The 20,196-nt window shown below is 40.1% G+C and overlaps 1 protein-coding gene across 2 annotated transcripts in view; it reads left to right on the plus strand.

The window, feature by feature from the left end:
- Nucleotides 1-20,196, plus strand: part of LOC112568586 — a 244,811-nt gene that overhangs the window by 87,124 nt on the left and 137,491 nt on the right. The window contains exon 1 of one of the 2 annotated variants that reach the window (XM_025245959.1): nt 16,532-16,790. The exons of the other annotated variant lie outside the window; for it this stretch is intronic. Within the exon in view, the coding sequence (XP_025101744.1) occupies nt 16,547-16,790 (244 nt within the window). The 5' untranslated portion in view covers nt 16,532-16,546. Of the gene's footprint in view, nt 1-16,531; nt 16,791-20,196 lie in introns of those variants that run through there. 2 annotated transcript variants of the gene reach the window in all.

Here is a 20,196-nt window from a genome sequence, read left to right on the forward strand (position 1 = left end):
TATCACGTGACACTGTGGTTATGGGATCGGTTTCCCTTGTGAACTTTGACACGTTGGTACACCATTCACAACATTGCTTGCAGAAAACACCAATCAGAGAGAGAGAGAATGAGCGACATCTCGGATTATTCGTTCTGAACAACTGTTACGTTAGCACGAGAAATGCAGACTTTCAATGTCCGAATACCACGAACTGTCGTTCATTTTGTCCACAACTGCTCTTATCCTTTTTTTATATCTCTGTACTCTACAGTTTCTTAGATTTCACAATGTGACTGTTGGTGTGACAAATTTTTCACCAACCTGGCCATATTCGGTCATAATCTCAGACCTTATTCACTTTTACGTTTTGCAAATCTGTCTACGCATTTCGTAAGGATGTTCAAATGATGAGAGATATTCTGCCCTGTCACGTAATAAACCGTGTTTTAGACGTAGTATTGATACTTTACACATGTCTTTGAATAATATTACGAAGTAGTTACGCATTACGAATTAATGTTACAAAATATTACTAAGATAAATTACGCATAACATCATTTTGTTGCATACGCCTTCCACTCAAAAACAAACAAACAAACAAACAAACAAACAAACAAACCGCAAACCAACTACGCTAATGTTGCATTATTTTATGTTTTTATATGTTTGTGTATATTCTCTGAACTTTAACTTAATGTTTACAGTCTTGTCTTCATAGGTTTATGTTTGTATTATCACTGTGTTTCTTTCACTAAAGAATTGAGATAGCGATGTTCGTTATATTGATGTTACTGGAGATTGCTGTGTACAGGAGACACTTTGTAATTAGGTCTTTGTTGATCCCTGACTGAGAGACAACAATACCTGAGTAGAATCATTCCTGACTTTTTGTAAGCATCCTTGGTGTGTCTGGGCTAAAGTAAACACTCATTTGTGATGCTCTAGAATCTTCCATTGCCCCTGTCTGGAGTTCCTGTGTGAGTTTACAGACTTTATACACGTGCGTGGAGCGTGCACGTGCCGCCATTGAGCGTGTCTCCATGCCTGACTGCACCCAACCACTGGCACGTGTGGACAATTCACATCCCGTGTTCGCCTGGCTTCATGCAGCTGCCGAAGCTTGTGTCAGACAAAATTGAGTTTGCGCCTTCAGTATTTGAGAAAAACATAGCCAGTACTCAGTGTAGATAAAATACGATGTCTGGCATACATAACATCCTTAATCGTTAATCGTCTTTCTGGTGGGGTGCTTCTGAAGTTTGTTCCGAAGTTTTGTTCCGGAAGGTGGAAGAGGTGGAGATAAAGATACATTACAAAATGCTTTTTTCAACCTGTTGATTTTTAAAACTTGTTGCTTTGTTTTGTACATTGTTTCTGTTGTCATTCATTCGTTTGTTTGTTTATCCAAGTTATAATTCATTCATTCTGTTTGCCCTTCATCCTACTGGCTGTCCGAGTTCAGATCTCACCTCAGGCACAGTGTTTTTTTAATCTGGATTGGCATCTGTTTAAAGATGCTTTGCCATGATGTGGCCTAAGTTGCTGGCTCAGCGTAAAACACCAATCTCATCTCATCTGCCTGTCTATGTTTTTCTGTCCTCTTAAAGGTCAGGGTTAATATAATCCTGCTCAGGCTTACTCAATGAAGCAGTTTGATCAACACTTCTTTTTCTTTCTACATTATTTTCGACCGTCTGTCTTTTATTTCCGTGATAAATTTTCGCTTTTCCGTCCGTGAAGAGAACCATCTTTTCAGTTCAGCATTTGATTGATGATCCAATAAAACGGTTTAGCACATCATTGGACTTTAAAAATCACCTTCGTCAGAAATGATCGATTTTCATGTCAGCAAGTAATGTGATTGGAGCTGCAGAAAGAGCTTCAGTGTCCCTCACCCTTCATGTCAGTTTTGCTGACAAAGCTTGCTCTTCGTTTGGCACATACAGCACATCGTCGTACACATCATCGCAGTCATCGATGTTCTTGTACGAACAGTATAACTGGGAAATAAGTAGGTAAAAGTCTCATCCAGGCATTATGTTTCACATGTTGTTCATATAGCTTACTTCTGTTTCATCTGGTTTTGTACCTACAGTCTTCTTCTGAAAGTCAGCCTCTATACTATTGCGCCTAACTGAAGAATACTACGCTGGTAAAAATATTTCTTTAATAAAAGATAGTAAGAATTTTACTATGTTAATCTGGCAAAAAACAAAAAACAAACAACAACAACAAAACCAAAAAAACAAAACAAAACAATAAAAATAAACAAACAAACTAACCCTAACCCACGACAAAACAAAAATCCCAGAAACCAAACCAAAAAAAAACAACAACAAAAAAACAAAAAACAATAAAAACCCTTTAGTTATGTAGGGTTGAGAGGAAGGGAGTGCGGAGCTCACAAATTTGCTGACCTGCTAAAAATATTTCCGATGAATGGGTTTGGGGCGAAACACATGAGCAGACGACCTGTGGCCTGCGGCCCTGTCTTCTGTACAAAGGCAAAAATGTTGCAAACCGCAGTATTGATTAATGTGATTAATGGTAAAAGCCAAGCCCTCTATATAAGGCACATAAATCTCAACAAAGCAGGCCACCAATCGGCGGGCAGAGTAGCGACAGGGGGGCTAACTCTAAGCACATCCAAGCGCTGTGGCTCACAAGCACTAGTCGCTGTGAAATATAAACAATCTGCGGACCATGTGGAGAAAAGCTATGATTATTCTTTTCTTGCCTTCCTTTGAGGATCCATGTTTGGGAGAAAACTTACACGGTGAGGAAAGCTTTTGAACTTAAATAATCTTTCTATGTGAACATGCAAATAATTCAGTTGTCCTTTGATAAATAATTTATTATCACAACAACCTGTCGAGTTGAAAGAAGCAAGAAAAAGTGTTTGACTAAAATAAATTCTTCACAACATGAGAGCGAAACTGTTTATTTTTGGTTCTTTGATCGGCGTAAACAACGAACGGGCAGCTGAGAGGGCACGCACCGCAGTTGGATATTTTTAGATCGAAATGATAGTTGAGTGGGTGTGGGTTTGTGTCAAGTCACTTCCTCTCTCCTCTCTTTCTCTCTGTGTGTGAGAGAGAGAGACAATGCGACAGATGGATAAAAAATCACAGATATAAAACTGGAAGTATTTACTTCGGTTTTGTTGTACAATTTAAAAACAAAATGAAAAATACCTCAGAATTGTAAAGTGAAAAGGCTTCATTGGTAGGTGAACATCTAAAAAAGAAATCTGCTCCAGGGACGGGGCATGGCTACTCAACCGTTTCGAGGACTATCTTCAGTACATGAAGTCCAGTGTTCTGGCGAAAATCTCCAGGACAATCTCGTTCTCTTGGGCATCACACTGTTCCACGTGCCAGACAACAACATCTTGTCCCACGTCAACTTAAAAGACAACCAGTGTCTGTCATCCGACAGCTACTCTTCTTGTCTTATCAACGCTGAAGATAATTCGAAAACGAGGCTGGTCACCTTGGTGACGGGCGTGAAACAGGGTGACCCTTTTGTGTACGGGTGTAACATCACCAGTTTCAGAGCAGGACAGCTGGTTGTCTTCTCCTGGACAGTAAATGCGCCAGTGATTATGAGTACGTATGTTTCCCTGCATGCACCTCTTCAGCTGATCACACGTAGGTGCATTGTGTATTATACGTTGTTTCCCATTGTTTTCTGTTTGCATTTTTCAAACTGTTAACACTAGGGGTGACACGGTAGCGCAGTGGTTACAAACTTGCTTGTTACCCACTACTTCGAGGGTTGTACGGTACTGAGTTGTGATCTTATGTCGGAATACACTGAGTATGCACGTGGCGGGTCATTGTGAGATTTCTTCAGAGTAGAGCTTACCCTTACTCCTCACAGTACGAAAAATCCCACGAGATAACAATATTTTTATATCAGTCAATGAAACCAACATATCAGTACACAAATACCAATCCATGCAGCTGTGCATCCATTAGTCTATTCTACTGATTGTGAGTTAATTACACTTACTAATATCTCCAGCTACATACGCTGTTTTTTTTTTCCACTTTTTGTGATAGTAACTGTCCTTTACCAACTCTACACTTGCCAGTTATAGGACACGATGCTCAACTACCTTATAGTTGTAGAGACGAAAACATGTGTAACCTACAACTCTGAAGTATTCATTTAAATTACTTCTTCTTAGGGGATTGTCTTCGTACACCCGTGATGTTTCTGAAGGAATACTTACTAAATCGCTGTGTCTGTCTTGTGATACCAGGGATTGGATAAATGAATGGTGCTGTCGGTCGGTCCTCTTTGCATTACATTTCCCTACCTTTTACCTGATTATTGTAATCGTTCATTGGCTCAAGTACAGGATATTTATTTATTTTTTTACATCTATTTGCTGATTATTCTTTCATACAATTTTATCACTAATACAAAAAGTTGTGCTTTGCATCAGAATATAACATTACCCTGACAGATAATTTTGTTGCTTTATTTTAACATTTTTTCCAAAACAATTATCTTGTGAGAAGATTTTAAAACAAATTATATTCCGTTAACTACGTTTCAAGTATCAGTGTTCATTGAACAAAAGCTTCGTGGCTTGCGTTATACAAGGGAGCTAACTCCTCAAATCGGTCATAGGTTAACGAACGGTAACTCTTGCTCACTTCTTTGTGAGTGAAAGTGCAGACGAGCTTGTTCGCCATTATGGTTTCACTTCTGCTTCAAAACATTCGGATGTTCGTCTGCTTCTCCATCTACGTTTTCGCGATTTTCGTCGGGTTGTGCAGTAGTTCCGAGAATGGTAAGAAATGTTTTTGACCTTCTGCTTGTATTTAACTCATAAGTGTCCTGTCTGTGTGTCATAAATATATCAAGTGTAGGGACACGACTCAGAAATGAAAGAACAGCGAGACGAGGAAGGAACAAGCTGCTTTAATTTGGTAGATGCCGTAGACATTGCCATGTAGACATTTGCTGTACGAAATGTTTTAAGCCCTCGTCAGGATGAATAGTGTTGTGAACTCAGTGAGCTTTGATGTCAGCCGAGTGGTATCTGTACAGAATGTTGTGGTTCAGCCAGCACAAACAATATGGCGGCTGATTTTCACATAAGAGTAACTCAACACCCATCAACATTTCTCACAGATGACTAGTGCTCGCATTTTTAGGCTCTTGGATGTGACCTAAGTCTATCTAATAAAACATTTGAAACACGGTTTTGTATTTACATAACAGTATAAAATTTATTAGAATTTAGAAGAAAGAAGTGGTTTAAAGCCTTGATTATTGATCGGCCTGAAAGTATAGACATTGAGCATTACTTGCGTATATAAATTATCAGATTTTAAATATCCAGAAAATGCTAAACTAGTCAGTCATGCTGATCAGACAGCAGTTCTAGTTATTATATTACAATCATTGTAGTTATACTGATATTACTGTATTATAGCAATAATACTGGAAAAAAATATAGGCAAAGCAAGGCATTTGTGATTATAACAACATGGTATGGCTTATACCTTTGAATTTAGAGAAATTAGTAAATAATCTTTGTGTCACATATAAAATCTTGGATATATAAATAATTTATGATATATATTTAATAATGAACAAAACGGCTTCTAGCATATGACTTTTCTTTCAGGTCTCAGACTACTGTCATTCAAAAACATTTCCTCCATTCAGCAAGTGGAATGTTCGGCTTACAAGCTACACCCTGAGGTCAACGTGCTAGTGATGACATTGTTTTACTATAATACCGCTGGCAACAAAATTTTGGCGTCTTGGGTCAAAGGTAACGAATGTTCGACGTCACTGGAGTATTCCGCTTGCGTCTCGGACCGGACAGACAGTCGTCGTACTCGCCTCCTGTCGATTATTCCGGACTTGGCCATCGGCGAGTCGCGGCTGTACGGTTGTAACATTACTGTCTACAGAGCAGCTCAGACACATCCGATCTGGTGGACGCTGCGTGTTCGTAAGTAAAACGTGACGTACACTGTAACTTCCAGGTGACGTGACACACTCGATGCTTTACCTGCCGAGGGAGCACCGTCAGCTATTACCTTAATTTATAAACGGGAAGAAAATGTCCCATCAGAGCTTATTCTTTAGCCACGTGACTGTATACTGTTATGTAACACTATTTATTTGTCTTCCTGTCTGCATTCATATCTTCTTCGCGAGTATTTGATTGTCGCGTGAGTTTGGCAATAATTCACCTTGCGTACTCTGTTTATACAGTCTCAAAAAAGGATGTTTCCTTCTTAGATGTTTACACGTCTAAGATTTTTTTTCAGCCCTCGACAAAACTTTCTTTCTATACTAGCCAACTTCAAAGGCTACTACATCTGGTGAAAAATAATCATCCTAATTACATCATGTTAGAGAGCATTATTATCAGCCACCTACCCCTTCCCCAACCCCCGATAATCCTGATAAATTATTCCGTGGATACTGATGATTCAAATCATGATTCTAACACTTCCATTTACCTTTACAGATAAATATATTTTGACAAAAGTTTAGTACTGTGTTCTTAACAAAGGGACCTAACTCCTCCCATAAATTCGATGTCATGAGTCAACGAACGATAACTCTTGCTCACTGCCTTCTGACGGAGAAAGTGTCCAAGAGAAAGCTCGCCATTATGGCCCCACTTCTGCTGCGAAAGATTCGAACATTTACCTGTTTCTGCTACGTGTTTGCGATGTTCATCCAAGTTTCCAACAGTTCAGACACAGGTAAGGACTGGGTTGATGTACTACTTGTATGTCAACTTGTATGCAACCTGTCTGTGTACATCACTGTGTGTGTAGCCCTGCCACTACAACCACTACAGACTAGAGGATCACAAACAGAACAAAGGCTTTTATCTTAGCAGATGTCGTTTTCAGAAGAATTTTAAGAAGGTCTGCCTTAGAGAATATTTTAATAGCTCGTTAAGAAACAGTAGTCGTTGTTAACCTCCTTCAATTTATGCTTATTTTTGACATCAGAACAGCATATTGTGATTCTGTCGGCACAAACAAGATGGCGGCCAATTTTTCACTTAAGGGTAGTTTTACACAAGGCAACAGTTTGTCTTAAGCGATTGTGTGGCGGTTTGCCTGGCTTTGAAACACGACATGCGCCTGTATCAGAGCAGAAACTCTAGATTAGTCCTTACATAAATGTTGAGATGTGCAAAGATTGAAAGACATAAGTGTGTAGTAGCGTCTGTTTAGTATCGACCAGTAACAGTCAACAATAACAGTCTGTCAAGTAGCAGTCTGTCACATTAGCAAAGAAAATCTTTCCATAAAATTTTGAACGATTATATTAGGCATTTAGAGAAATAAAAACAATGAACCTTTGGCTTAAATACTTGCAATAAAAATATATCAATTATGATTTATAAAATGTAATTATATCTATTTTGTGTAGATATTGTGAACGTGCAATGTGTTCTTCAGCACTTTGTTGTTTTCCAGGGCTAAGACTGCACTTTTTCAAAAACATTCCGTCCATTCAGCAAGTGGAATGTTCAGCTCATAAATTACAGTCGGACATTACCTTGCTAGGGATGACATTGTTTTACTACCAAAGAACCGGTAAGCAAAATCCTGGCCTCATGGGTTGTGAAAGGTAACGAGTGTTCGACGTCACTGGAGTACTCGGCTTGTGTCGTGGACCGTACTGACTCTCGTCACACTTTCGCCTCGTGTCCATTATCCCGGACTTGACCATCGGTGAGTCGAGGCTGTACGGTTGTAACATTACTGGCTACCGGCAGCTCAAGCTCACATGGTCGCGTGGACGCTACTTGTTCGTAAGTAAACTGTGTTAACAGCTGTGACTTCGATTACATGCTTCATATACCGGATACTCAGGTGGGAGATGAACACGTAAACGTCTCTCGCATACACTAGCCTCTGTGTGTGTGTGTTTGCGCACTTGTTTAAATTCTGGGGATGTTTACACAGACTCGCCATTATACATCTAAACACATACAAACAAACATGTGCATACCTACAATAACTATTTCTGGAGCATAGATCGTGAACTTTTATTTTATTATGTCTATCTGTGCTTTTGAGTGTTGATGCTGACAGCCACACACACACACATTTATATATTGCGACGCGAGAGTTTAGTAAGTTTTTTTCACTATGTGCTTTCCCGTTGTGCTTCGTAGATAAAATCTCAACTGAAAATTTCGTGCTGGGCTGCGTGAGTGTCTATACATCATTTCCTTACATAAATTTTGCCGATAAGAAGCAACTATCTTTTATTTCAGCCCTATTTATAAACTGATGCTTTGCCTTTTGCCCGTCTTAATCTGCAAAACTGTGTCCCGGATTCCTTGTGATCTGTCCTCATTACCTTGCATCTGTCTGGATTTTTTTCCATTATTCTCTCATTCTATCTTCGCCTATTTTTATATTATTTCTCATGTTATTTAAACATTTGTATTGTATCAACAAACCTGGATATTACACCTACAGATAAAGATTTCATTTACTTGATTAATTCTTCTGAAACTGATTTTTCTATTTGATACTTATTTTTTCTATCAGGTATTGCTTAAAACTGACCAAACTGTGATTGTTGCATTTTTCAAGAATTATGCTTGATTACTTTTTCCCTTGTAACATATCAATATTGTAGAAAGTAATGCATCTTTCAAACCAAGGGACCAAACTCCTTGCATCGATCCAGTCTGTCATGAATCAAAGAACGGTAACTCTGTGCCTTCTGAACGAAAGTGTACAAGACATTGTTCGCCATCATGGCCTCACTTCTGATGCGAAACATTCGCACCTTCTTCTGCATCTTATTCGTGCTCTCAATTTTCGTCCGATTTTCCAACAGTTCGGAGACTGGTAAGGAATATTTTTACCTATGGCTTGGATTTAGTTAATGAGCATTCTCTTCGAGTAGAAGGACGATACGGTAGCGATTCATAAACGAGGCAAAATGAATACTCGAAGTAGAAGTAAAACAAAATATGGGGTTACCCTTAGGCATATGTCGTAGAAATCATTGTATTATAAATAATTTCTTAAGTATGTCTATATATTAAACAGTTGTTCATAAATAATGTATGCTTTTAAGCTTGCTTAACCTTAAACACTACCTTCGTATCGGTACAGCATATTGTGACTATGCCGGCAAAACATGGCGGCTGATTTTTCCAGTTAAGGGCAGTTTTACACACTGCAACATTTTCTCTCAACTGACTAGCGCCACACGCTGTAAAACTTTTCAGTGCTACGTACACTTGTTTTTTTTTTTTTTTATCTCAGAGAAGTAATAATGTTTGACAAGTATTACAATTAATAAAACTGAGCAATAGTTATTATAAAACGTTAAAGGAATTTTGTTCTTTGCTATGATGAAAAGATCATGGCTACTTACCCTAAATGTTTAAAAAAAATAATTAGCATCGAAATATATACAATTGTTAAATGCTTCATGTCATAGTTCAATTACCCGAAAGTACAAAACAATCCAAATAATTGTTAATTCAAAGACATATATTACCGGATTTAGTCATTTAATGATTAAGATATACAGTGGAATTTCGAAGACTTTGTGATAATGTTCCAGGCCTCAGACTACTGTCGTTCAAAAACATTGCATCCATTCAGCAAGTGGAATGTTCGGCTCACAAATTACCCTCCGATGTCACCTTGCTAGGGATGACATTGTTTAACTACCACAGTGCTGGCAGCAACATTCTGGCCTCGTGGGTTTTGAAAGGTAACGAGTGTTCGACGTCACTGGAGTACTCGGCTTGTGTCGTGGACCGTACTGACTCTCGCCACACTCGCCTCGTGTCCATTATCCCGGACTTGACCATCGGCGAGTCGCGGCTGTACGGTTGTAACATTACTGGCTACAGGGCAGCGCAAACACACTTGGTTGCATGGACACTTCGAGTTCGTAAGTAAACTATGAGGTCGCAAATCGTTGATATCATCGGTGTCAAAGTTCAGCTTCACACACCGCAGTGTTAACGCCTCGGCTCTTTTGCGATGACTCCAGTGTATAAATAGTTGGGAAGTTGTCTTTATAGTGAGATCAGTAACCAGTCATGGGGATCAGTGTATGGTTCTTTATTTGATTTGCTCACACACTGTCGGTGTGCCTGAGTGCAGTCATGTTTTTGTATTCGATTGTTTAAGATACATACTGTGTATTTATTTAAAACAGTCAAAAAGTAGATAGTGGCAACCTTATTCTGTACCTAGGGATAGAAGGGAGAGAGAGAGAAAGAGAGAGAAGAAGAAGAAAAGAAGACATGCAAACGGAATGTTAAACGAGTCCATTTCTGTCTCACTGTATATTCTCATCTACTTTTCCTGTACATGCTCCTTAAAATGTACTGACGGACTAGGTTAGCATTTTTGTATAGTTGATGTCTAATTCATATTTTTTATTTAAATGCCACTAAACATAGATGCGTACCCCCACACACACAAACACGCACACACACACACACGATTACATAATTTATCATAAGAATTCGTAAACATTCAATCAGTTTTTAAAAAATTACGGTCACAATTTCATAAAGGTTATATAAATTTTGCCATGACTTCTTTAGACGAATATTCTAACAAGCTGGGGCATGTCCTTTCGTACGATGCAGGCAATATTCGTTCAGTTTCTGGGTGTGAAGTACTTAGGCGAGCTCAGCATGTTGGTATACCAAACGTTGCATTGCAGGGCTTTGTCAGAGCTCAAGTCGTAGGGACAGACAAAAGAAGGGTTGTTAAAGCTTTCTGCGATCAATCAACGTGGATGAAAGCCTAATCCTAACCATTAAAGCTCTGTATGATGGTTCCAGGAGCCCAGTTCTGTTCAAAAACTAATTGAGACAGTCGTTCCCCACTGCGGTCGGTGTCCGCCAGGGCCATCTGCTCTTCCCCGTGCTGTTCAACATCTTTCTCGAGAACATCATGTGTAACACGTTAGTCGACAGCCAAACCTCCGTCTCGATCGGAGGGAGACCCATAAGCAACCTCAGCTTTGCTGACGACATAGATCTCATGGCCGGCAGCAAGCAGCGAGTTGCAGTCGCTAACGGACAAGCTGGACGCATGCTCGAAGGCTTATGGGATGGAGATTAGCACGGAGAAGAGCAAGGTCATGGTGAACACCATCGGCACGGAAAGGGGCGCCGGTGTGAAAAGAGAGAAACTGGAAGAGGTCTAGTCCTTCAGATATCTCGGTTCGATTCTTACCATCAATGGTCGCAGCACGACAGAGGTTGTGTCGGGCATCTAGGTTATACGATGTGAGGTCGATGCAGCAATACGGAGATATGCATGCTGGGAAGTCATCGGGAATCGCCAGTGTCCTGACGGAACTTATCAAAGATGTGGGGTGAGGAGCTGGTGGAGATGCTGACATGCCTATGTAGCAAAACATGGCTAACCAAACAGTTCCACGTTAAGGGTTGCAATCGTTGGTTGTCCACTTTTCAATAAAGAAAAACAGCCACAAATGCGACAGCTATCAAACCATCCTCTTGATTCTGACGAGCAAAGCAAGGTGCTGCTGAAGATGCTCAGTGCCGCCTCTCGGCGGCAGCTGATGAGATCTTGGTCTGAAGAACATGCCGGATTTCGGCACCGGCCGCAGCATGATGGAACAAATCTTCAGCACAAGGTTTATGATCGAAAAGCACCTTCTGCAAGGTAAAGCTCTTTACCACCACTTTGTCGACATCAAGAAAGCGTTTGATAGGGTGTAGCAGGAAGGGCTGTTAAACATTCTGTGATCATTCCACGTGAAGGAAGGGCTGACCATAAATATCAAAGGGTTCCAGGAACTCATTTCGGCTAAACAACCAATAGTGCAGTCGTTCCCCACCACGTCGGTGTTTGCCAGGGCCGTCTACTCTTCCCCGTGCTGTCAACATCTTTCTCGAGAAAATCATGCGTAACTCGTTAGCCGAACACCAAACCTCCGTCTCGATCGGAGGGAGACCCATAAGCAACCTCCGCTTTGCTGACGACATAGATCTCATGGCCGGCAGCAACAGCGGGTTGCAGTCGCTAACGGACAAGCTCGACGCATGCTCGAAGGCTTATGGGATGGAGATTAGCACGGAGAAGAGCAAGGTTTTGGTGACCGCTACTATCGGAACGGAAAGCGGCGACGCTCGGTAGAACAGAGAGAAACAGGAAGAGGTTCAGTCCTTCAGATATCTCGGTTCCATCCTAGCCAGCAATGGTCACAGCATGACAAACGTTCGGTCGCGCATCACTGCCGCAACAGGACAACGGCAATGGCGAGACTTAATAAAATTTGGAACAGCAAAAAGATCTCGTTTGCGACCAAATGTAGGCTCTTTAAGTCTCCCGTTGTATCTGTCTTGCTGTACGGCAGTGAAACCTTGACAATGACACGTAGTCATCAGCAGTACCTGGCACCGTCGAGATGTGCTATTCAAGCGAAACCTTAATGGCAGTCTGGTATGTCCCCAGGTTCCTCTCCCCACGGTTATAAAGTGGCAGAAAAGGATGTGGCTTAGGCATGTTGTACGGCACGATGGGATACCGAAAAATGCTTTTGCAGGGCTCTGTCGAGAGCACTAGGTGTAGGGGCAGACAAAAGATGACCTGGGTGAGTAATGCAGTGGGTTGGATAGGCCGTTCCGTGGGTGCCAGATGGTGGGTGATCAGGGCCGATGGAGTAAGTTTGGTGATAGGGGTCTCTATCATGGTTTGGTCTACGACAGGTTGGAGGGGAACGTTCATCAGATTCATAAAACTATGACAACCTGTCACAGTCCATCGGGTCAACCAGGTGGCCAAAGATTATCTTTTTCTTCTCTTTTTCTCCATTTCTCTTATTTCAATAAAGAAAAACAGCCACAAATGTGACAGCTATCAAACCATCCTCTAGGTTTGTCGTGCTTCAGTGCCTCCTCTCGGTGGCAGATGATGAGATCTTGGCTGAAGAACAGGCCGGATTTCGGGCCGGCCGTAACACGATGGAGCAAATCTTCAGCACAAGGTTTATGATCGAAAAGCACCTTCTGCAAGGTAAAGCTCTTTACCACCACTTTGTCGACTTCAAGAAAGCGTTTGATATGGTGTAGCAGTTAGGGCTGTTAAACGTTTTGCGATCATTCAACGTGAAGGAAGGGCTGATCCTAACCATGTTCGGTTCAACAGTCCAGCTGGACAGTCGTTCCCCACCAGGGTAGGTCTGTCAGGCTGTCTGCTCTTCTCCGTGCTGTTCAACATCTTTCTCGATAAAATCATGCGTAACACGTTAGCCGACCACCAAACATCCATCTGGATCGGAGGGAGACCCATAAGCAACCTCCGCTTTGCTGACGACATAGATCTCATGGCCGGCAGCAACAGCGGGTTGCAGTCGCTAACGGACAAGCTCGACGCATGCTCGAAGGCTTATGGGATGGAGATTAGCACGGAGAAGAGCAAGGTCTTGGTGACTACTATCAGAACATGGAAAGGGGCGACGCCCGTGGAATGAGAAACTGGAAGAGGTTCAGTCCTTCAGAAGTCGGTCCGGTGGCAACGGTTAACTCCTGTCACCAATACAGTGAAGGTTGGCTGTCCTGGGTTCAGCTCTCGTCTCAGGCATGCTGTTCTTTTCTGCAAGTGACATCTGTTACAGGACTGGCTGCCTTGGCGTGATATAGCCTTAGTTGCTGGCTCGGCGTAAAACACTAATACCCCCACCCCTCAGTCCTTCAGATATCTCGGTTCGATCGTAATTAGCAATGGTCGCAGCACGATAGACGTTCGGTCAAGCATAACAGCCACTACAGGACAACGGCAATGGCGAGACTTAATAAAATTTGGAACAGCAAAAAGATCTCGTTTGCGACCAAATGTAGGCTCTTTAAGTCTCTCGTTGTATCTGTCTTGCTGTACGACAGTGAAACTTTGACATGACACGTAGTTATCAGCAGTACCTGGCACCGTTCGAGATTAGGTGCTATTTGTGCGAAAACATATAGGCACTCTGGTATGTCCACAGGTTATAAAGCGGCGGAAAATGAAGTGGTTTAGACATGTCGAAAAATTCTTTGCAGGGCTTAGTCGAGAGCAATAGGCGTAGGGGCGGACAAAAGTTGACTTGGGTGAGTAAAGAAGTAGGGTGGATAGCCTCTCCGTGGGTGCCAGATGATAGGTGATCGGGGCGAATGGAGACTGTTGATAGGGGTCTCTATCATTGTTTCGTCTATGACATGTTGGAGCGGGACCTCAGCAGATTCATAAAACTATGACAACCTGTCACAGTCCATCGGTATCAGGTAGCCAAAGATTCCATGGCCGTCTGCATGTCATTTCGTTCCTAAAATGCAGAAAGATAACCCCGAGTCTTCTCTTTTTCTCCAGTTCATTCTTTTTCTCATTAGGTTTCGTTATAGAACAATATTTTATTTTTTTTCTTTTCCTTCTATTTATTTTTACATCGCTTCCATGTCAATCTTTTCTACACGTGCGTTGCATCAGCTATCCTAACATTACCCTGAGTAGGAGCTTTTCATCTACTTAATTAAATCTCCCTTAAGTTATTGCTCTGGGTGGTATTAATTTAGCTGATAAATATTGTTAATAGTATACAAATTTATGAATGTAGCCACGTGTAAGTGTTTAAGTCTGATTTTTTTTAATATACTGAAACAGAAGTAATATTTTTTTGACAGTAGATTTGTTTTGCAAGTTATTTTTCAATACAAGGGATCGAACTTCTGAGATCAAGCAACTGTCAAGGATCAAATAACGGTAACTTTTGTTCACTGCCTTGTGAACGAAAGTGTAGAAGAGAGTGTTTGCCATAACGAACTCCCTTATATCTGTTGCGAAATACTGGAATGTTCTTTTTGTTCTCATTTCTTGTGCTTTCCATTTTCTTTCGATTTTCTAGCATCTCAGAGACTGGTAAAGATCATATTAACCCACAAGTTGAGTTAAACGGGTACATTGTCTTTGTGTAGCCGGTATTTGAGGTGTAGCGAGTGGTTCAGCGTGAGGGCGATCGGCAAATCAAAAACAAATGGCTTCTTCACTCACACAAACACATTATTCATGATTATGACAAGATACCTGCATGCACAAGGACGCTTCCACAAATACAATCACACATTCGCACTTCAATTCCAAAGATTAGTTTTGATACTTTTTACCAAATCCTTATGATATGTCACATGCAGCTTCAGTTATTTTGAAGTCTGTGCTCAGCTTCTTTAGCTGAGTGTTAATACATTCTTCTTTATGTAGAAGTATAACAGATTTCGTTCATCTCTTGTGAAAGGAAGGAAGAATAATCGTGCATCCCCAACCGAGTTATTTATTCCTTGAGGATGAATCTTTCGCTGCCTCGCTGTTCTATATTTCTCTTTTTTTTTTACTTCCCATTCTTTACAACTTGCTCCTAAATCAAACATTTTTTGCTGCACTGGGTTTGCATCAACTTCCCATACATTTTCATGACAAGAAGCTTTTACATCAATTCCATTTAATCTCCGTACAATTATTTTTCTGTATGGTGCTAATTTTTCTACCAAACCTTGTTAATAATGTTCCATGTTGTGTACGCAGAAACATTCACGCTATGTCTTACTAAGCTTTTAAAATTTCTGAAAGAAAACGATTTGTTATTACAGGGTTGATTTATTTCTGTAAACAAGGGATCTAACTCCTCATTTCGATGTAATCGTTCACTAATAAAGAGCGGTAACTCTTGTTCAGTGTTTTCTGAGAGAGAGTGTGGAAGAGATTATGCGCCATCATGGGTCCACTTTTGCTGCTAAATACTCGAATGTTCTCCGGATTTTCCTTCATTCTGCTTGCGATATTCTTCCGATTTTCCTGCAGTTCAGAAACTGGTAAGGAATGTTTTATCACACTGCTTCACTTTAAATCGTATTTGATATCATAGTGTACCCGGAATGTGAGGTGTAGGAGAACGGCTCGCATTGATGAATATCAGTGATCGTAGTTTTAAAAAATTCACTTCGTTTTTCTTTCGCTGATGTTGTGTTAAATTTTTTTATAAAGATGTGCTTTAGCAGTAGATATTTTAAACACATGTTATAGGCTAAACCATTCTAGCATTTCGGTTAGCACTGGCATTTCTCTTTGTCTCAGTCCAGCATATTGTGATTATGCTGGCACAACATGGCGGCCGATTTTCCATTTTAGGGTAGTTTGACACAACGCAACTACTCTACATCCCTTCTAGTATAAATATTTGAAAAGGTGCTTTTTGAGAAAAGACTAAATAGACGTGGTTAGCTCAATACTCGAAATAATTAAAAAACATTTTTATCTGGAAAGTACAATAAAAGTTCTGGTTAGATGTGACATGTAATCAATACTTAAAATTAAAAATAGATATATATTTTTTCATGCACGTAAAATTTTTTCCACTTGAATTTATTTAATGAGAAAAATGTTTAGTAGAGTTTCCAACACTTTATGGTGATGTTCCAGGCCTCAGACTACTGTCGTTCAAAAACATTGCATCCATTCAGCAAGTGGAATGTTCGGCTCACAAATTACACTCCGATGTCACCTTGCTAGGGATGACATTGTTTTGTTACCATAGGAACGGTAACCAAGTTCTGGCCTCGTGGGTTGTGAAAGGCAACGAATGTTCGACGTCACTGGAGTACTCGGCTTGTGTTGTGGACCGGTCAGACTACCGCCACACTCGCCTCGTGTCCATTATCCCGGATATGATTGACGGCGAGTCGCGGCTGTATGGTTGTAACATTACTGGCTACAGGGCAGCACAGCTGCACTTCGTCTCGTGGTCACTTCGTGTTCGTAAGTAAACTAAGATGTTACCGGTAATTTACATACTCGAAGGTCAACGTCCTCTTGCAGCCGTCTTTATTACCACTGTCGTTTGATGTGACGTTAGCTTTTAAACAACAAAGATGAGTTGTCTTTTAATTGATAATTATGATTGTAAATAGCCATGCGAAAGTATTGGGGGTGGGGGAGAGAGAGAGACAGTGAGGTAGTGAGAAAAAGAGTTTGTGTGCCTGTTGCTATGTCCATTACTGGAGTGAGTGCATATGTGTATGCCTTTATCGTGCTTCTGTTATTGGGTTTCTTTTTAAGCTAAGAAAGACATAATATGACCACATTGGTATGAGAGAAAAAAGAAGAGCGAGAGAGACGATAGAAAGGCAGAGAGCTATCAGCGGTGTGTTTGAGACAACAGACACCTGCTTGAATAATGCTGATGTTTAACGGTCGCCTCGGAAGAAATACATTTATATCGGTTATCGACGGGGTATCTAACTGATCTTTTTTTAAAAAAAAAATTATTATCTAATTAATTTCGTGGTATGTACATTCACGCATCCACACACAGCTTCATACGTTATTACACATTGATAAAGGAATACCTAAACGCAGAAAATTGCATTAATACATACGGTCACACGATCACATACTTGCTGATAAGTCTGCTCCTTGTCCTTATAAAGCCTCCTGTACACCTTAAGAGTCAGTGTTGGACTAATTAATTAATTAATTAATGCTTACATGGTACGTGGAAGAGGCGATCAATCATGTATCCCCATGTAAAAGACTTATTCTTTCCCCAAAATTTGCCTCTTGTCTTGCCATGTTGTAGTCTCTCTCTAATTCTGTCTTTTGTTTTCATTTCTGCGTGTTTTGTTCACTTCTTATTCTTCTATCGCTTTCATAACAAATATTTTCGCAACACATGATTTGCATTAACTGGTGTAATATTACCCTTACAAGAATAGTTTTCATCTTTTTGGTTATGTCTTCTTACATTTTTTGTTTATAATATTACATTTTTGATAAACATTGTTAGTAATGATCCATGCTACAAATGTAGAAACTATTATGTTTTTATTGGTGATTGTTTTATATATTTTCGCTAATAATGTTCGTCTTAGGAGCGATGTAGTTTTGAAAACAAGGGATCTAACTCCTCAGATCAATCTACTCAGTTATTGACCTAAGAACGGTAACTCCTGTTCGCTGTCATCGGAACCAGAGTGTAGAAGATAGAAGAGATTGTTCGCTATCATGGCTTCATTTCTGCTGCGAAATACTCGAAACTTCTCCTGCTTTTTCTTCATTCTGCTCGTGATACTTTTCCGATTTTCCTTCACTTCAGAGGCTGGTAAGGAATGTCTTGACACATTTTCAAAATTTAACTTACACACATCATCTTTGTGTAGCCAGAATTCGAGGTGTAGGTGAACGAGTCAAAATGAGGGCGATCAGTGAGTCGAAGAATAAACCAAAGTCTTTTCGTTTAACGTATTTTATTTGGACAGAATTTTGTCAGTATTTGCTTTAGTAACTATTTTAAACACTCACTATAGAGCCATTTTTGTAGATATTTCGCTTAGCTCTCAAGATTTTGGTCGTCTCCGTGCAGCATATTGTGGTTATGCTGGCACAACATGGCGGCTGATTTTCCACTTAAGGGTAGTTTTACACAAGGCAACATTTGCTTTGAAATGACTAGGATGACACTTTGCGTAGTGCTCGGTGATGATGTGCGCCTCTTCTTTTTTAAATTATAAACAAATGCTATTTCGAAACAACCTCAATACAGTATATACATTATGAGTAAATAAATAAGCAGTTAAAAGCTGTATTTTTCTTCGAAACGCTACGGAAAGAGTGGACATCTGATATCTGTTTTTAATCATTTATGTTTTATGTTCTTAAACGATAAAAACTCTTTATCGGAAAATCTTGATTGTCATTGCAAAAGGAATAGTGATTGCGCCCAGAACTTCAAACAAATTACAACCACGAAAAAAAAATTAAGTTATTGTTAGATTTGACATGTGATAGCTTAGTTATCTTAAATTAGACAAAGAGGTGATAAATTAAATACAGGTACACTTCCTTATTTAACTTACTGAAAAAGATTTATGGTGGAATTTATAACACTTTGTGATATTGTTCCAGGCCTCAGACTACTGTCATTCAAAAACATTTCCTCCATTCAGCAAGTGGAATGTTCGGCTCACAAATTACACTCCGATGTTACCTTGCTAGGGATGACATTGTTTTACTACCATAATACTGGTAACAAAATTCTGGCCTCATGGGTCAAAGGTAACGAGTGTTCGACGTCACTAGAGTATTCCGCTTGTGTTATGGACCGGTCTGACATCCGTCACACTCGCCTGGTGTCCATTATCCCAGACTTGACCATCGGCGAGTCGCGGGTGTACGGTTGTAACATTACTGGATACAAAGCAGCACATTTTCATCTGGTTGCATGGACACTACGTGTTCGTAAGTAAACAGTGACATAGAAATAATTTACATATTAACCGATGAAGTTTAATTCTTGGACGCAATTTTATAATTAGGAAGGAAAATTTTTCTATGTGGTGTTAATATGTGAGTTTTAAATAGCCATGCAACTTTGTGCGCCCGTGTGTGCCCCTGTGTGTGTGTGTAAACACATGTATTGCTAGTGCATCATTATAAGAATACATGAACGCATAAAGACACATTCACACCTAGTCACATATTCACACATACTGACACTCAAGAGTGAAATAAGTTCTGCGTCATATCCTTTCTTGTGATCCATCGCCTACAGCTCTAGTTATCTTAAACGACTGTGATGGACTACCTTAGATTATTGTTTATATTTTTGCCATTTACTTAATTCAATTTACTGAAAATTTGTTTTCTGTGGGAACCTGATTCTTGCTAGTAGATATTGTCAATAATGTACTAAGTAATGAACATATAAACATTCATTTGTTGATCTATCCCTACTTAATAGAACTAACATTTTTGACAAAACGGGGTTTATTCATCAAAACAAGGGATCTAACTCCTGAGATCGATCTACTCAGACAAGGATCAAAGAACGGTAACTCTTGCGTTCTGCCTTCTGAACGAAAGTGTACAAGAGGAGACTGTTCGCCATGATGGCCTCATTTCTGCTGCGAAATGTTTCAACCTTCTGTTTTTTCTTTCTTGTGCTTTTCATCCCATTTTCCTGCAGTGCAGAGACCGGTAAGGAATGTTTTTACACATCTTAACTGTCATTCTAATGCATCATTTGACTGTAGTTATCAGGCTTTGAAGTGAGAAAACAGCTGATAACCGAGAAGGAACCGTGATTCGAGTTGGAAAAAATGAAAATGGTTTTCGTTAGGTACATGTTGTTGAGACACGAGTTTACAAAACTTTGTCTAAGTAAATG

This window comes from Pomacea canaliculata, linkage group LG7 (assembly GCF_003073045.1).
Source record: "Pomacea canaliculata isolate SZHN2017 linkage group LG7, ASM307304v1, whole genome shotgun sequence".
Lineage (NCBI taxonomy): Eukaryota > Metazoa > Mollusca > Gastropoda > Architaenioglossa > Ampullariidae > Pomacea > Pomacea canaliculata.